This window comes from Sprattus sprattus, assembly GCF_963457725.1.
Source record: "Sprattus sprattus genome assembly, chromosome: 17".
NCBI lineage: Eukaryota > Metazoa > Chordata > Actinopteri > Clupeiformes > Clupeidae > Sprattus > Sprattus sprattus.
This window is the reverse complement of record NC_137915.1, coordinates 13,856,088-13,874,165: the sequence shown is the minus strand read 5'-3', so window position 1 is coordinate 13,874,165 and position 18,078 is coordinate 13,856,088. Positions and strand designations below refer to the sequence as shown.

Here is an 18,078-nt window from a genome sequence, read left to right as displayed (position 1 = left end):
GAACATGGCTTTTCTGTGTTTCTGTGTGTGTAACTTAGATTATTAGGTGCCACTTAATCTGCATATGAGCAAGTGCATGTTTGGGTCAGAGGTGATAAGAAGGGTCGAACTGTGCTTCTTTCGACCCTGTGTAAAACTAACATCCTTGCATGGCAGGAAGCATAGTAAGATGACCTCGGACGTAAGAGACAGTAGTATATCACATGATATGCACTATACAAGTAGATATTTACAGGTCTATGTATAGTAGTTATCATTAAACATGTGGATGAAAAATCGTATACGTACAGTATGTGAAGTATATATCTTGTAGAGGTAGAATTTAGAAAGGAGGGTGTGTCCACCATATTGGGAGTATTACATATGTTAGTTACCTGACTCAGGCCCCGTCTCTGCAGTAGCAATACTGGTGTCCTCTACAGCTACTGCTACATTTAAGGCATCTGATTCACTTTCCACTGACAGAACAGGAAGAGCTTCAGGCAAACCACCAGCTGAAATGAAAGCATGACAACATCATGTGAGTGGTAGAAGTCAAACCAGAACAATATCTATGGTTAATGTGGTGGCATCTCCATAACATCAAGCCCCTCTCTCAACAACAGCCAATGGATTTTAACAAGATCAAGTATTTGTATTAAAACAGGAGAGGATGGAAAACGTGCAAAGGTAAGAAGGATTCAAAATAATGTTATACATCATTAAAAATGTGAATCAAAAATTCTTAAAATATGCTTATTCCTGTCGTATTTCCCCCCAAAATGTGGGCTGATCAGTCAACCCCATAATTGTTCCTGAATGTATGTGTTTATCCAATTAAGGAGATATAAAGGACATTTAAGATAATAGTGAATATAAAGTAGTGTCATGTTATAAAATATTGTTATGTACTCCTGATCTCCTCCGCCAGGTTCTCATCTTCTCGGTCCAGAGCACTGTAGAAAGCCATGCATGCACTCTCTCCCTTGGAAAGACATATAGTCAGCAGCTTCTGAGCTTGCTGGTAGAGGGTGGTGGCTGACTGGACCTGGTCGAGCTCAAACTGGGTCACGGTACCAGCCGAAAACAGAGCCAGGGAGACAGGCAGGACGGAGTGGCCCAGGCGAGCACACAGCTCTGAGCACTGGGCCTGAAGTCGGTGCTCTGTTAGCAAACAACAGGCTCACAGTTAACTCAGAGTTTTCCATTTGAATGGACCAAATTATAACAGACTTTGATGGAAATCATAACAAATTATTTTCAGAAATGTTTAGACATGTAGCCTACCTGTTGGTCCACGCTGGATAGCTGAGTGAATAATACAAGAGAATTTATTGTTTTGAGCAGTGTCTTGAAAAAGATTACAATGTTTATATACCGGTATACTTTTTGAAACTCAAAGTCTGCTCACAATTGGACGGAGTTGAACGGTTGTGCGCAAAATCATATGTAATGTACCTGCATCATGACATAGCCAAGAGCGAAGGCGAGGGTAGTGATGTTTGCATCGTTTCAAGCACTCAAGGAAGCAGGAGGCGCCCCCCTCATCCATCTGTGCATGCACCACCTCCAGCAGCTTCCGCGCCCTGTTGGGGGGCGTCTTCTCCGCTTTCACATCGTGGTAGTTGTCCTGAGAGAGTAGCCCACAGGCCAGAGCGCAGTCCAGTAGAGGGGCGAGGTTGTACAGGGACTCGACTAGAAGCTCCTGGGAGGCCAGGAGATGGGCCTTGACTGGCTGCCTCATTCCGGGATTCTCTGTATGTGGTCATGCAGATTAAAAGCTCAGCTGCATGTGAGTTAAAGGTGAAGCCATTACATGCAGTATCATTTATCTATCAAGTCAACACATATTACATTGTTACATTATCCTAATCTACTTCCTATTTCAGTTGAGAAATTAAGTTTTACATCTAGAACATAATCTAAAAAGAAAAGGGAGGAAGAGGTTATATTCTTTATGTTTATTTGACAAACTGCTATGCATATCTACTATAAGTCCTACTCTTATAGGATGCATTTTTGCATTTTTGAAAGGCTATGATCCATGATTTCACCCACCTGAACTTGTATTTCTTGCTAAGGAATCCATCATCGGGCCTTAGTCACCTGCATGCCTTAGAGATAAGTGGCATTCATAACAAAGTTAAGACGCCTCACATTATCAACGTAGAGCTACACTAGGTGTAGGTGGAAGACTATGGGCTAATACTGAGAAAAAAAATGATTCAAAGGTAGTGCCAATATAAGTCCTAAACTGAATATAATGCCAACTGAAAAAGCCTACAACACAACACCAACCATGCCAAAGTTATCATTACAGCATGTTCAATTATCGAATTGCTATTTCGACTATTAAGCCAACTTAAAAAATGTTAACTTGTTCGCTTCCTTGTTGACGGCAATCATGTGCCACTTCATGTTATAGCCTACATTGTACAAAATAGTAAAACGTATCGATAAGCCTACCTTTGGGTTGCTTTACAATGACATCAGCCTCCTGGACTGCTATCCTCCTTCAAAGTTAAAAAACAGTGTAATTTGTGTTCAAGTGTAAATTCCACCAAATGTACCGTGTCGCCATTAAACCTCAAGAACCAGCATGCACTGCTCGGGCAAGCCCTACGTTGCCAGGCAACAGCGGTCAAACGAAGATGGACACTTCAGAGGGGCGAACAGTCAAACCTAGCGTACAAGGTAATGTTAATAAATGTAACTCTTTGCAGTTTAAAAGTTTGCTAAAGTTTTGCAGAAACATCGTTCAGACGTATTTTGCTGTCAGTTACATGTAATATATAAGTTTTGCTTTCAACTCTACATGCCAAACTAACCGTATCATTAGGTGCACGACGGTTGCTTTTAATATACGCTGTGTGTAGTAAGTTTGACATGTATGTAAAAAAGTATATATGGTTGTTATGTATTTTACAGTTTTTTTATGTGGCCCAATTGGTTTGCTGCTATTCACGAAATTTACTAGCGATAGCTATGACATTTTTCACAGCACTACAAGCTTACCTGCTCCTTTGTATTTAGACAACCAGGTGTCAGAACATGAATCAGACCAAGGCAAGAAAAAGTCCCATGGCTCGCAGAGCTCTCTCAAATCATCAACTCATGGGGCCGATGGAGGAGCGGAGGGGGAGGTAGCTGAGATCCCTGAGGGCATGTACTATGACTATGAGGAGCTCTACTCTAGGCCTGTAACCACCGCAGACTCCGACATCCCAGAGAACTTGCTGCACCTCTCGTATCCTTAAATCACTGGCACGTTTGGTGATTGTTATGATATTTGTAATAATTATGAGATTATGTTGATTGTGGTCATTTTGTGTCTTACACTAGTTGGTTGATTGTACAATACATCTTTACTTTAAAGGCACCCAGTGCAACTTTATGTAAACATTCAATGAAAAATAAACATTCAATTTCTAGTCTTTGTTACACGTAGTAAGTTTCAATAACTCCATACCATTACATATCGACATTCAAGGAGCAAAGATGAGACGTCGTTGTGTGGTGAGAACTGATAGAAAATCGTAAACAACAACAATCGCCGGTGGGGAGAAGCCATTTTTCCATTGACTGGAAGCCTGCTTTATTTATTGTAGGTTAAAAAAAATAAAGAAAATGGCGACGATTGTTGTTGTTATCGATTTTCTATCAGTTCTCACCACACAACGACGTCTCATCTTTGCTGCTTGAATGTCGGTATGTAATGGTATGGAGTTATTGAAACTTACTACGTGTAAAAAAGACTAGAAATTGAATGTTTATTTTTAAGCCTCAAAAGTTGCACTGGGTGCCTTTAACTTAGTAACACTATCTCACATATTTAACTCTTAGCTCCTAAATTCCCTATACTATATATAATCTTACCAATATTTGCAATGCAAACAAAACTTGAAAGCAAAACGAATTAGCTCTAGAGCCATGTTAGAAGTGGTGGTTGTTGTTACTCATGGGCTTGTGCTGTAAACTCCCAGCTACCATCATGAAAAAAGGTTTTACTCTGAAACAGTCACTTTTGTCAGTGTGATATTGTAAAAAAAAAAACTTTCCGTTGAGCCTCACCGTTTCCCTGTTCAGGATGGATCCTTGACCGTAGCATAGTCACTCCTTTGGGTATGACTGCGGCCGCAGGGCTAACCTGCAGGTGCTGGACGAGCACACTCTGGCCTATGTGGCGGGCAACCTGCTCGTCCTCCTGGACATGAAGACCAAAGAGCAGCGCTACCTGCGCTCGTGTAGTGGGGGAGGCATTGGAACCATCATGGTACCACACCTGGTCCACACATGCATACCAGTTTTTCGCACTCATATACACACACACTCACACACACATTATATGGCTAGTATATTATGCACAGATAGTATCTATAGATGTAAAACTACTTAGGTGATCTATATGTAAACATGTAAGATATCTGTTATGAACTACGTATGTAACATTGTCTTGTGCACAGGGTTGTATCAAACTAGTGTGCCGTGTAGGACCAAACAAGTTCCTTTTATTCAGTATAGGCTTAAAATACAATTATGTTTGTGTTTTGTCTCCTCCCTGCAGTCTCACCCCAGTAAGGGCTATTTTGCAGTGGCAGAGAAGGGCCACCAGCCCAACATCATTATTTATGAGTATCCATCACTGAGGCCCTACCGCATTCTCAGAGGTAGGTCAAACCAGTAGACGTCTCAGGACTAGACTTACTGTTATTTTAAACACTTTCACTTGCGTGTGTTAAAAGTTCCCATGCTAGAAGTTCATGAGCTCACCTGTTCACAAGCTGCTTGACTTCTCATGTTACATGTGTCCAAAGTTCGCTTAACAACAGCACAAGTGCAATCTGACGCCTGGTGTGACGCTGAGGCTGTAATCTCTTTGGTCCGCAGGGGGCACAGAACAGGCCTACAGCTTTGTGGACTTCAACCGTGACGGCACCCTGCTGGCCAGCATTGGTAGTGCGCCCGACTACATGCTGACGTTGTGGACCTGGAGGCAGGAGCAGGTGATCCTGAAAAGCAAAGCCTTCTCCCAGGATGTCTACCGGGTCACCTTCTCTACGGACAACCCCGGCCAGCTCACCACCTCCGGATCAGGTCACATCAAGTCAGTGTCTATCAATTTATGCTAGCTGATACTGTCTATAAGAGGGCTGTAATGGATTTCTTAAACAGTCTAACAGTCTTCAATTTGAGGGGGCAGTGTGGTTTCAAGACTTTAAACTAGGGGACAGATATTCTGTTGGTGGACATGCATTTTCCTGTTTATTAATTTTTTTAATGTTGCAGAACAGTAGTGTACTGCAGATAATAACTTTTCATTCAAAGTTGTCATAACACGGGGTGCCATGTTATCTGTCATAACATGGGGTGCCAGACATTGTTTGCTGATGTGATCCGATCCTGATAGGTTCTGGAAGATGGCCAACACCTTCACAGGCCTTAAACTGCAAGGACAGCTGGGGAGATTTGGGAGGACTGCCCTCACTGATATTGAGGGTTATGTGGAGCTGCCTGATGGCAAGGTTCGCCATACTATCTGTCTACTGACCCTAAAACATATATATATATAAATATATATCTGTATACTACTGACCCTAAAACATACCCAAAACATATACATACAGTACATACATACATAGTTCAATACACTTGCAGTACTTGCCTTAAGGATCTATCCTCCCCTGTTGTAGGTGCTGTCAGGGTCAGAGTGGGGCAACATGCTGCTGTGGGACGGAGGGCTGATTAAGGTGGAGATCTGCCGTAGGGAGGGTAGGACGTGCCATGCAGGCACCATCCAGCACTTCTCCTTGGACGAGGGCGAGCTTCTGACCATCGGCACCGACGGAGCCATCAGGGTTAGACGCACTGAAAGCCATTCTTAGATGGAGCATTTTAGATCATGCAATGGTGATGGTGTTTTGAAAATGATGATGCAGTGATGATGTTTTTTGAGATTTACAGATGTTGCGATGATGATGTTTTTAACAGACAAAAATGTGCTCTAATAGCTTCAGCCTTTAGTAACAGGGGTGAACTTCCTGTAATGCAACATTAGGTATCTGACTTAAAACAAAAGCCCAACCACAAGTTTATAGGTCTGGTACAGAAAAAAACACACTGAACAGTTCTTGAGTTGTATTTGAGTTTATACAAAAACGGTCTGAAGTACCTATGCTTTATATTTCACCTGGAGATCAGTCTGTCTCTGACTGGTTATGTTCCCCCTCTGGCCACAGAGCTGGGACTTTGAGAGCATCGATCAGGCGGACTGCACGGACGACAGCGGTCAGATGGAACTGGAGCCCATGAACGAGATGGTGATCGGACGCAACGTCAGCCTTGTCTCCATGGTGAAGAGCTCCTCTCCAGAATCCCCCATCTGGTTTGCCCAGGTCCGTACTTAGGCCTCAGAGGAGCGGGTTGTGTGTCCTACAGGGACCTCTGCCTGAGAGCTGTTCACTGCCTTCCACATTTACTATGTCTGTTCATGCCTGAGGTACTGTATGTGTGTGGCTCAATGTTTCTGATGTCTTTTTAGGATTCAAATGGTAGCATTTGGAAACTGGATCTGTCCTTCTCCAATATGGTAAGTATTACGCTGCAGAGACTGTCAGTATAGTAGCAGTTTGTTTATAGTTTTTGATGTTTGTAGTGTGACTTTGCTTTATAAATGTACAGCATTAAGTGCAAGTGCATGTTGTCTCATCACTTACTTTTTCTTAATCTTGTAGTATTACACTTCTGAGGTGTAGACATTATAAATAAGTTAATGCAGTGTTTCTATGAAGTTGTGTTTTGTGTTTGCTGATGACGACTGACTGTGTTGTGTTGTGTTGTGTATTATAGACCCACGATCCAGAGTGTCTTTTCTCTTTCCATGCCGGTGTGATCCAGGCCATGGATGTGTCTGGCAACAGTCACCTCATGGCCACCATAGCTCTTGACCGTAAGAAAGCAGGGGTCATAAATTCAACCTTCAATTCAAAGAAAATCAAACTAAAACACAAATGGCTCCTACAGAGCCTTTCTCCCATTTATACACATACAGTACCATTCATCTTACACACGCACGCACGCATGCACGCACGCACGTACGCACGCACACACACACACACACACACACACACACACACACACACACACAACCACACACACACACACACACACACACACGTACACACAGATACACACCACTTCCCCCATGCCTCTGCTAAAATGCAATTTTTATCTATGTTGGGCCAAAAAAAAACATGCCTCTCTCTGTTATTGTTCTGTCTGCCACTATATCTTTCTCTCTCTCTCAGGCTCTCTCAGAATTTTTGACTTCCTGTCTAACAAGGAGATTTTCACGACTCGCTACAAGCAGGGAGGAACAGCCCTCACCTGGGCACCCAGCATAGTGCGTATCTGTGTCAAAACTTTCCCATAATATTCCCCCCTGATTGTTTGTATTGCTCTTGTTCTTGTTGTATCTGCATCTCTTTGTATACCATTTGTGCATTGTGGAAAAAATCTATGTGTGTCTTTGGCCTGTTCCTACAAAGCATACTCAGATAGTGTGTACAGTGTATGTGTACATGTGTGTGTGTGTGTGTGTGTAGGTTCACAGAGCGAGCGGCCTGCTGGCCGTTGGTTTCATGGATGGTGTTGTGCGTCTTATGGAGATTTATAACCCCAAAAAGCTGTACGGGATGTCCGGGGTATCTAACTATGGAGAGCTTGAGCTCCGCCTACAACAGGCCTTCAAGCCCCACAGTGCACCTGTGACAGCCATCGCGTATGAGCGCAACGGAGAGATCATGGCCACGGGGGTAAGAACACAGAGTGTGTGTGTGTGTGTGGGGGGGGGGGGGGCGGGGCGCTCGGTAGAATTTTGATTGGGATGTGTAAGGGAAATGTATTTATGACATTTGAGAAGTGATAGTATTTACATCCTCTTTCATTTCTTTCATAGTTTATTATTATGAAATGTGTTATTGTGTTATTGGATATATACGTGCGGTTCTCATTGATTGTGTTCTGCTCTCTCTCCTCCTCCTGTGTCCAGAGTGCCGACTGCACTGTATTCTTCTTCACTGTTGGGGCGAGTTATGAGCCCATAGGCTTTGTGAATGTGCCAGGGCCTGTACAGAGTCTCGAGTGGTCTCCACAGTCTCATGTAAGCATTGGCATGTGTTTGACTATCAAATGCATATGCAGTGATCTCTAGTGTGTGCTGCTGTGATTCGGCTGGCTTTTTGAACAGACAGTGGTAATGTTGAGAGATTTTTCTGGTGTGTATTGTTAACTTGTGTGTGTGTGTGTGTGTGTGTAGGAGAGGAGTACTCTGCTGATTCTGTGTAACGATGGGCATGTGGCAGAGGTCGATGCCCCAGAGCAAGACACAGACAACGTAAGGAGTACATACCTGCTGCAGGGTCTTGAAGTCCGCCACTTCTGCTTCAGCAGCATTAAATCCAGCCTCAAGGTGTGTGCCCAGCCTTATAATATAATCACTCTTACAGCATGTGTTTTGTATAAGATCTGATTCTTCCTACAGATTGTGTTCACAACCTGAGTAGGCCAGGACCGCACAATATTTGTATGCTACATTCAGATAAGGTTCCTTGGTCACAGAAAATAATGGATATATTTAATATATTTTGGGTAGGACATGAACGTCTCAGTCTTCTTTATCTTTAAAAGACGAATGCGTTCATTTAATAGCTTCCACTTTGTTAGACAGTGAACTATGTAAAGTGCATGTCTCACGTGTGTGTGTGTGTGTGCGTGTGTGCGTGTGTGCGTGTGTGTGTGTGTGTGTGTGTGTGTGTGTGTGTGTGTGTGTGTGTGTGTGTGTGTGTGTGTGTGTGTGTAGAGGGATGCGGAGATTGCCCGTCGTCAGGCCCTGAAGCAGAAGAGGCTGAAGGAGAGGGATGCGCGTGTGAAGAAGGCTGAGGACCAGGACCGCCAGCCCACCGAGGAGGAGCAGCGACTGGAAGAGGAGGAGGAGGAGGAAGAGCTGCCCCCTATCTACATCCCCTCACCCCCTAGCCCACTCCTCTGTGGCTTCTACTCGCAGCCCGGGAGCTTCTGGCTGTCTTTTGTAAGTACACACACACACAGAAACACACACACTTACAGTGTACAAAGTTGCTGTGTGTAAGTAAGTAGTAGGCATCTTTGCCGGCAGATGGAGTAGGGATGGAATCGATATGGAAACCAAAAGAACTTTATTTTTACTTACTTATTTTTCCAGTTCTAGCGCCTCTCCGTACTCTTTCTGCTTTATAGGTTTTTATCTATCAGTGGATGTTTTTCTCTCTCTACTTTACTGTCTGTTTTGATTATTATGTTCTTAAATGTGTTTCTTGTTCCCTGTAGCTTTCTCACCCTTTTATGTACTTGATATAATAATAAAAACAATACATCACACTTATACATGTATAGCGCTTTGGGGGACTTTTTTTAATGATGACAGACATGTTCTTCTTTATGAATGCAGCATGGGTGGAGGCCCGAGCCAAATGTCCTACAATGTGCTTCAATTAAGTGAAGCTTCTACACCTATTTGTCGTGTAAGCACAGTATGATGGTAGCATGAGAACGCCTTTGTGCTCTTTTGTGCTCACTATATTGGTCAGTCTATGTCTCTCTTCAGTTGTTACCCTCTCTATCTCTCATCTCTGCCAGGGCGGGTATGATTCTGGGTACCTTTATCACTGTAAGTTCTCTGAGGAGCAGACTGAAGACCCAGAGAACAGGAAGGACAAGCCGTGCACCTTCATCCCAGTGCAGGACGCAGATGAGGACCCCATCCGCACAGTGGCCTTTAAGTGGGTAAACGGGATATATGGGTGTGTGTGTTTGTGTGTGTGTGTTTGTGCGTTTGCCTTTGTGTTCACAGTAGTATGTAAATACGTTTATTTGCTCACGTTCTGTCTCAGCTCCAGCCGCCAGCTGATGCTGTGCGGTATGCATTCGGGTCGTATCCGCGTGTACCCCCTGGAGTCTGGCGACCACCAACTCACCTCCATGCAGGCCTTTTGGTCCCTAAGCATCCATGACAACCAGTACGGGCACGTGCAGCAGGTGCGCTGTAGCTATGACGACCAGTTTGTCCTGACGACAGGCCAGGATGGCAACATCTTCTCCTTCAGCCTTTTGCCTCAGGAGGAGCTGCAGGAGGCTCTGAAGCGAATCAAGGCCAAAGTGCCCTCCCCAAGGGTCAGTCACAGACACACACACACACACACACACACACACACACACACTTAATAAAATGTAGGCCAGTCAAACCAAAGTTACCAGCCACACACACATTCATGGACAGCATCAAATACTCATAGACACATAAATACAAAAACACACTCAGCCAGGCAGGTTCAGCATTCACATGTACACACATTGTATACTTGAACAGATTATCTCTAAATCACTAGAGCTGAAAGTGAGTGTAGACAGTGAAGTGTGTTTGTGTGTCCACTGTCAGATTGGTTTAGAAGCAGACGCAGCTGCCCCAGACATAGATGACCCCACTGCCTACAGGTGAGAGAGCGCCATGTAATGTGTCTGTTGTAGGGACATTTTCCTAAAATATTAATATATCTCCACAGTTATACCCTAATTATTTGTGTGTGTGTGTGTGTGTGTGTGTGCATGTGTGTTTTGTTGTCTGGTGTGTACATATGTGTCCATCTGTGATATGCATCATATGTCTTTGTGTGTGTGTGTGTGGGTGTGTGTGTGTGTGTGTCTGTGCAGCATAGAGACAGCTAAGCAGAAGGTGGAGCTGGATCGTATGCGTTGTGAGGCGGAGCAGCGTAAGGCCGAGAGACGCAAGAAGTTGGCTGAGCTGCAGGGAAACTTCGAGCATCTGCTGGAGCAGAACAACAACCTGCCAGCAAACGTCAGGCTGCACAGAGTGGTAATACATACACACACACACACACCACACATACCCACACACACATACACACACACCACGCATAACCCCCCCCCCCCCCCCCCCTACACACACCCACATACACCACACACACACACACACACACACATACACTACAGAAACACACACACCACAAATATCCCCCCCCCCCCCCCCCCCCTGTCACATTTTCCCTTTGCTCTTCTGGAAGTGATTACTATGACACAAGCTGGGCTTTCCCCGTTCCTTTAATTGTGTTGCTTTATGTTAATTATGTCTCTCATATTTCAGTAAAGGACTTTAAGTAGAGGTCATTTTAGTAATGAGTTTCTAGCTGACTTAATGCAAGGTGCTTAAACAGTGGACTTCATTGTTTGCTCATCCCTAACACACTCACAATTTAAACACACACAGACAGACACACACACCCAAACAAACACACACACACAGAAAGACACACAAACCAAAACACACACAGACAGACAGACAGACAGACAGATACACACACCCAAACACACAAACACACACACACACACACACACACACAATCAAGTTCTGGTGCAATCTACTAATGCAATTTACTACACTGTTTACAGTCACTAGAGCTATTCACAGTGAAGCCATTGTGCTGTGATGGAAATGTATTAGTAGATAGATTAGATTCAATTACCCCAATTTGGACTGATTGAGGGTGGAAAGACCTGGCCTTAAATTCCTGATCTAAGAAAGGGATCCCCTTCATATGAGCATATAGTGAGTTTAAGACAATTTGTGGGGGAGTGTTTCTATACATGTTTGTGTTTTTTATCTGTTTGTATCTCTGTGTGTGTTCAGAGCACAGAAAATACTATGACGTGTGTGTTTGTGTAAGCTTGTATGTACTGTATATGTCTGTTTGCGCGTGTGTGTGTGTGTTTTAGGAGCTGGAGCTAGATCCACGTTTCCGTGAGGAGACAGAGAGAATGACGGCCCAGAGAGTAAGAGAGGCCAGGAGAGAGCTGGCCTGGGAGGAGGAGAGACACCGTATCGGCCTCAAGAAACTACAGGAGCGGTACTTTCTCTCTCTTTCTCTGTCTCTGTCTCTCTTTCTCTCTGACACAAACAAAGAAACACACACTCACTCATGTATAGGTCAGGGAAATACTGATTTGAGGGAAGGATGTAACGGGGGTAGTCACATATACCAATGACTGTAAAAAGCTTCTTTCAGACATATACGTAAGCAGAAACAGAGACGCACATGTACAGTTGCATATATTTTACATTACCACACAAATAGACAACTCTTAGGTCTTTAGTGCTCAGTGTCTAGTTTAGCCTGGTATGCACTGGTCTCTGTATTGTGCTGGCTGTCTCATCTCTGTCATGTGAAGTGATGTGACTGGCGTGTGTGTGTGTGTGTGTGTGTGTGTGTGTGTGTGTGTGTGTGTGTGTGTGTGTGTGTGTGTGTGTGTGTGTGTGTCTGATTGCAGGTTCTGGGACTCTCTGGTGTCAGAGACGGTGACGGTGGTGGCGTTCCGCAGCGAGTGCCGCATCTCCACCTACCGGCTGCTGGCGCTGTCCGACCGCTTCCAACTAGCAAAGAGGCAAACCCCGACCAATAGATGGCTGGGCCTGCAGGAGCGCCGCCGTAGCATCGCTGACTCCGGCAAGAGCCCCGACCCAGGTACCAGCCCACCTCAGCTGTGACAGGGTTCTGTTAGCAGAACATGTGCCAGTGTGTTTCAGAGAGAGGAAGGCAACAGCAGCCTGGCATTGGATTTGACTTCAACATATTCCACTTACATTTTTGGTTTAGTTATTTCCACGTAACATTGATCAACATTGACTTTTCCAGGCAGTCTTTTAGTACATTTAAAACACCTTGTCTTTAACGTATCTCCTCTAAACTACATCTGTGTTTTCATATGCATGTGCTGTGTGCTGTACTGCCCTCACATTGGGAAATGTCATACACAAACACCAGTAGGACAGCATCAAATAAGTGTGCAGCAATCTACCTTCTTTTTTAGCTAGCTTTTGCCTCAAGATCACACACATTATCCTAAGCCCTGTGGTTGCCTCATGATCTGTACTTATATCCAACTCAGGATAACCGCTAGAACGGCGTGCACAGGTTAGATCTAACACCCTTTTTCCACCGCTGTGCCCAGACGACCAGGAGGAGCTGGAAGCAGATGGTGCTCCAGTGCGTCAGGTGCGTGCAGCTCAGCCTGGTGCGAGCAAGCTGGCCGGCCGTCAGGCAGAGAAACTCCGCAAGGCAGCGGAGAAAGCAGAGAAAGCCCGAGCCAAGATAGAGAAGAGGAAGAAGGAGTGGGCTGAACTGTGGGTGTCAATCGGTCCCTCTGTGTATGCGTGTGTGTGTATTTCTGTGTGTGTGTGCGCGTCTGTGTATGTGTAAAGAGCACTGCACATGTATGACCATTCAATCATTCATTCATTTAGCCAACTGTTTGTCTTTTGTTTTTGCCCCATATTTATGCATGGTGAAATGTTTCTGTGTCACGTGTGTGCCTACACAATGTATATATGTGCATGTTTGTGTCTGTGGTTCTGAGCGTGTGTATATTTGTCTTGTATAACTGACTCCTGCTCCCCCACCTCAGCTACGAGTCCAAGCCCAGTGAAGACTGTGAGGACCCGGAGGACGTTCAGGCCATCCGCAGTGCCACTGAGAACATGGGCGACTTCAAACTCAAGACGGCCAAGGACTTCAGCGTGCCCGAACACCTGCGCATGAACGCTGAGAAGAAGAGAAACCAGCTGGTCACACTGGAGGAGAGGGTCAGTAGCAGTTAAACCCTAAGATGGAAGGAGTGTGCATGAAGCATACTTTATATATACATACTTAGTCACTTCATGCTGAGAGAGAGAGTCAGTGTCATTCAATCCCTTTTCAGAGAGAAGTGTGCATGAAGCATACTTTATATACCTACTTAGTCACTTCATGCTGAGAGAGAGGGCCAGTGTCATTCAATCTGATGGAGATAATTACCAAACACTGTTAATAACTTTAGAATATATGAATCAAGTGCCTTGTATTAATATTTACCTTATATGCTTTTGTTAACAGGAACATGGCTGTAACTTTGATTAACTGGCGCCACTTATTGTTTTATCGACCCTAGGAAGATACAAGAATCTCAGTCGAGAACTTAAGTTTGAATATTTTCACCTAGCGCAACACAATCCCTTTGTAGAGAGAAGTATGCATGAAGCATACTTTATATACATACTTAGTCACTTCATGCTGAGAGAGAGGGTCAGTGTCATTCAATCCCTTTGCAGAGAGAAGTGTGCAGGAAGCATAAGGTTTGATTGAACTGATCCACTGAAATGTCTACTGGTCTACATTTGATTGAGATATGTGTGTGTCCGTACATGTCTACAGATCTACAATCAAAAGACGGAGATGAACACTCGTGTGATGGACCTGCGCGACACCAAGGTGGAGCTGCTCGCCTCTCTGCACTCCCAGCTCAGGCGTCTGCAGGACGTCCAGGAGCGCCTGCCCCCGTCCTTGCGCCATCCGCCGCCCTCTCTGCCCTCCTTACTTCCTGAGGAGACCCCTGAGAAGAAGCTGCGTTACACCCGCGCCACCCTGCGCCGCTACAACGCCCTCCTCAAGGCCCGGCAATCTCGGCACGGTGGCGAGGAGGGAGAGGACGACCTGCTGGCAGAGCTGGAGATGGAGGGACAAGACGAGGAAGAGGAGGAGAGAGGGGAAGAGAAGAGCACTAAGGGGAGTGGGAGTCCTGAGAAGCCTGCTGAGGTGGAGCAGGAGCCGACAGAGCTGGAGGAGGAGATGAGGAGGCTGGAGGAGATCAGGAACCTGGACCTGCAGGACAGACTGTTGCAGGAGGTGAGGGGTGTTGTGTTTTGTTGTTTGTGTCTGTTTATTATGTGTGTGTGTGTTTGTGTGTGTCTGTTTATTATGTGTGTGTGTGTGCAGTCACTTGTGCACATTTTGGCTTGGTTAAGAATACATGCAGTGGCTAAATAGCTAAAGTTGTACTCCCCATATGTAATAATTGCAAACAACTCTTTCTCCATCTCCCTGTCTTCCATATCCATCTTTCCCTGTATGTATCTGTGCACGTCTTCTCTCCTCTTCGCATGTCTCTCTATCTCCCTTCTCTCAATCTGTACCTCTCTCTGTCTCCCTCCTTCTCTCTCTCTGTACCTCCCTCACTCTGTCTCCCTCCTCTCTCTCTGTACTTCTCTCCTTCTCCTTCTCCTCCTCCTCCCTCTGTCTCTCTCTCTCTCTGCAGATAGATGAGGCGGTGTGGCATTTCGATGCTGAGCTGTGTCTGCTTCGGCATGAGAAGCTGACCCTGGACATCCAGATGAAGTTGGCTGACCTGCACCACGTCACGCTCTTCCAGGAGCTGCTGCTGCTCAAGGAGTTTGAGAAGAGGGAGAACACGCTGCAGGGACGCCTCAACGCAAGCATGAAGGAGGAGGACGAGCTCGTGGTGGGTGGGATGATTCTATTCTAGAAGGTTCTAATGTTCTAGAAGATTCTGAAGTAAATCTAGAGGTTAGTGGTGCGTGCATGTATATGTCAGACTAATCTGAGTTTGAGAAGATGGAGAAGTTCTAGAGTCTTGTGGTATTGACAAAACCCTTTTTGGAGTTCTTTTGAAATTAAGGTACACCAATGCTGATACAGCTTTAAACTAATTGTATAAACCTTGTGTATGCCTATCTGTGTCTGTGTGTATGTGTGTGTGAGTACTGATCTAGAAGCTAAACGTGTGAGTGTGTTTGGGTGTGTGAGAGAGATTACAGATTTTAAAGATAAACGTGTGTGTGTGAGAGAGAGTACAGGTCTTCAAGCTAAACGTGTGTGTGAGAGAGAGTACATATCTTCAAGCTAAACGTGTGTGTGTGTGTTTGTGTGTGTGTGTGTGTGTTGCAGGCGAAGCTGGAGGAGTTTAAGAAGCAGCTGGAGCTGAAGCGGAGAGACATCAATAAGCTGCAGGAGAGAGAGAGGGCCAACGCCGCCACCTTCCAGGCCTCCCTCGGAGACAACCACAAGTTTGCCGAGTTCCTCACCTGCGTCTTCAAGAAGAAGATCAAGCGCGTCAAGAAGAAAGAGAAGACGGGCGACGTTGGTGAGGATGTGTGGCTGCTGGGGTTTCTGGCTGTTTGTTATCTAAGTGTGTGTATGTTCCTGTGTGTCTAACTGTGTCAGTGAAGATGCAGTATGTGTGTGTGTATATGCATGTGGAAGTGTACGTTTATATGTGTGTAAGTATGTACCAGTGTGCCCATGTGTTTGTCAACCTACTGTATGTATTATTATCGTCACTCACACACCACTCCAGAATAAAAATGAACAAAAATGGAATAATTTGGTGTGTGTGTGTGTTTTAAGCGTTGGTCTGTGTGTTTTGACAGAGGAAGATGAGGCCAGTAGTGAAAACTCAGACGAGGAGTCAGACTGGGATGATGATGAGGATGACGAAGGCTCTGAGGGTGGCGGAGGCCTGGACGTGCGTGTGTGTCCTCCGAGTGAGTGTCTGAACTCCACAGCTAACTACAGGCATAGCATAAAGCATCATGTGCCACTGACTGCACAATGCCATCGTGCCCAATGTTATTCTAGACCTCAGAAAAAGATTGATTGTAGAATTTAGTTAAGAGAATAGGGTTTTTGAAACACTGTGTGTGTGTGTGTGTGTTTGTATCTGTATCTGTGTTCTCTCTCTTTGTGGTGTGCTTGCGTGTGTGTGTGTGTTTGTATCTGTGTTCTCTCTCTTTGTGGTGTGTTCGTGTGTGTGTGTGTGTGTGTGTGTGTGTGTGTGTGTGTGTGTGTGTGTGTGTGTGTGTGTGTGTGTGTGTGTGTGCGTGTGTGTGTGTGTGTGTGTGTGTGTGTGTGCATCAGACTGTGACCCAGAGCTCTTTGAGAACACACTGCAACTGCGTGAGCGGCGTCTGGACCTGGAGGAGCTGCTGGCTGAGGAGAAGAAGATGGCCGACGGGCTGAAGAAAGACTGTGACGGGCTGGCCAAGAAGGTCAGACTCCCCTGCTGCTCTCTCCTCCACCCTCTCCTCCTATCATGTCCTTTCCCACATGCGCACACACACACACACACACACACACACACACACACACTCTGTCCTCTATCCCCTCGTCCTAACTCTTTCCTCTTATTTGTCCTGTTAGTGGGGTGTTTCATACAGGTTTACTAGCATGAAGGCTTTCTTTGCAGACAGATTAACCCAGCTCCTGAACTGGTAGCATTGCTAACAGGGATCCTGCACTAGTATTCAGACACAATGAAGACCAAGGCTGAGCTCTGTCTTAGGTCCCTTCTCTGAAACTAAACCCTTCTCTTAAGCTCTCGTTAACCGGCTGTCTGTGTAGACAGTGTGGTGTAGTTCAATGGCTCAGCCAGTGTGTGTAGTGCTGCTCGTTCGCTCAGGTGAACGCTTCTGCAGACGTCACTGGTGTGGTTTGTCCTGCAGGCAAAGATTGTGCAGAGCACCCTGAAGGCAGCAGAGGGCGATCTGGAGCTCTTCAACAGGGAGAAGCAGCAGAAACTCAATGAGCTGGACGTGGTGGTGCCGCTCAGACTGCACCAGGTGTGTGTGTATGTGTGTGTGTGTGTGTGTGTGTGTGTGTGTGTGTGTGTGTGTCTGTGTGTGTTGCGCAACAAGGGTATCAAATTATATTTCAAGACTTGAGTTCAAGCTAAAGTGAATGCATGTGTGAATGAGTGTGGGTCTGTGTGTGTGTGTGTGTGTGTGTTAATCCTGTTCTGTTAGTCTCAAAATATATTGTATTCAGTGTATTCATCAGTGCCCAAGCATGTTTGAAAAAGGCAGGAAAGTCCCATTTTGTATGTGCGTGTGTCTTTAGTAGTATGTGGAAAAATGGTGTCAGTGAACATTTATGTGTGTATCTGTATGTGTGTCTGTGTGTGTGTGTGTCTGCCTGCATGTGTATGTGTGTGTGTGTTGGTGGCTGTGCGTGCGTACACATCGGTCCACAGATTGAGTTTCTGGTGAACGGCACGGTGCCCAGGCGTCTGGGCTCAGCCCTGGTACTGAACACGGCGGCGCTGATCCGGGTGCAGGGTCGCATCCGAGAGCTGCAGCAGGAGAAGAGCCAGCAGAGGGAGCTCTACCGGCACGCTCGCCAGCAACACGTCACTCTGCTGCACGAACACAGGGACATGGAGGCCAAC

At 45.5% G+C, this 18,078-nt stretch overlaps 1 protein-coding gene across 1 annotated transcript in view; it reads left to right on the top strand.

Moving 5' to 3' along the window:
• Positions 1 to 3,107: 3,107 nt before the first annotated feature.
• Positions 3,108 to 18,078, top strand: part of cfap44 (cilia and flagella associated protein 44) — a gene marked incomplete at its 3' end in the record, with an annotated part of 19,012 nt that continues 4,041 nt past the window's right edge. The window contains exons 1-29 of the mRNA XM_080854786.1: positions 3,108 to 3,226; positions 4,090 to 4,252; positions 4,544 to 4,646; positions 4,867 to 5,083; positions 5,387 to 5,501; positions 5,670 to 5,834; positions 6,216 to 6,371; positions 6,518 to 6,565; positions 6,826 to 6,925; positions 7,284 to 7,378; positions 7,581 to 7,790; positions 8,027 to 8,137; positions 8,294 to 8,446; positions 8,837 to 9,064; positions 9,652 to 9,794; positions 9,906 to 10,185; positions 10,451 to 10,506; positions 10,723 to 10,885; positions 11,803 to 11,933; positions 12,355 to 12,548; positions 13,036 to 13,207; positions 13,489 to 13,666; positions 14,274 to 14,744; positions 15,154 to 15,357; positions 15,804 to 15,999; positions 16,286 to 16,399; positions 16,773 to 16,903; positions 17,357 to 17,473; positions 17,884 to 18,078. The exon at positions 17,884 to 18,078 is cut by the window's right edge and continues 7 nt beyond it. Coding sequence (XP_080710912.1) covers positions 3,144 to 3,226; positions 4,090 to 4,252; positions 4,544 to 4,646; positions 4,867 to 5,083; positions 5,387 to 5,501; positions 5,670 to 5,834; positions 6,216 to 6,371; positions 6,518 to 6,565; positions 6,826 to 6,925; positions 7,284 to 7,378; positions 7,581 to 7,790; positions 8,027 to 8,137; positions 8,294 to 8,446; positions 8,837 to 9,064; positions 9,652 to 9,794; positions 9,906 to 10,185; positions 10,451 to 10,506; positions 10,723 to 10,885; positions 11,803 to 11,933; positions 12,355 to 12,548; positions 13,036 to 13,207; positions 13,489 to 13,666; positions 14,274 to 14,744; positions 15,154 to 15,357; positions 15,804 to 15,999; positions 16,286 to 16,399; positions 16,773 to 16,903; positions 17,357 to 17,473; positions 17,884 to 18,078 — 4,692 coding nt within the window. The 5' untranslated portion in view covers positions 3,108 to 3,143. The remainder of the gene's footprint in view (positions 3,227 to 4,089; positions 4,253 to 4,543; positions 4,647 to 4,866; positions 5,084 to 5,386; positions 5,502 to 5,669; positions 5,835 to 6,215; positions 6,372 to 6,517; positions 6,566 to 6,825; positions 6,926 to 7,283; positions 7,379 to 7,580; positions 7,791 to 8,026; positions 8,138 to 8,293; positions 8,447 to 8,836; positions 9,065 to 9,651; positions 9,795 to 9,905; positions 10,186 to 10,450; positions 10,507 to 10,722; positions 10,886 to 11,802; positions 11,934 to 12,354; positions 12,549 to 13,035; positions 13,208 to 13,488; positions 13,667 to 14,273; positions 14,745 to 15,153; positions 15,358 to 15,803; positions 16,000 to 16,285; positions 16,400 to 16,772; positions 16,904 to 17,356; positions 17,474 to 17,883) is intronic.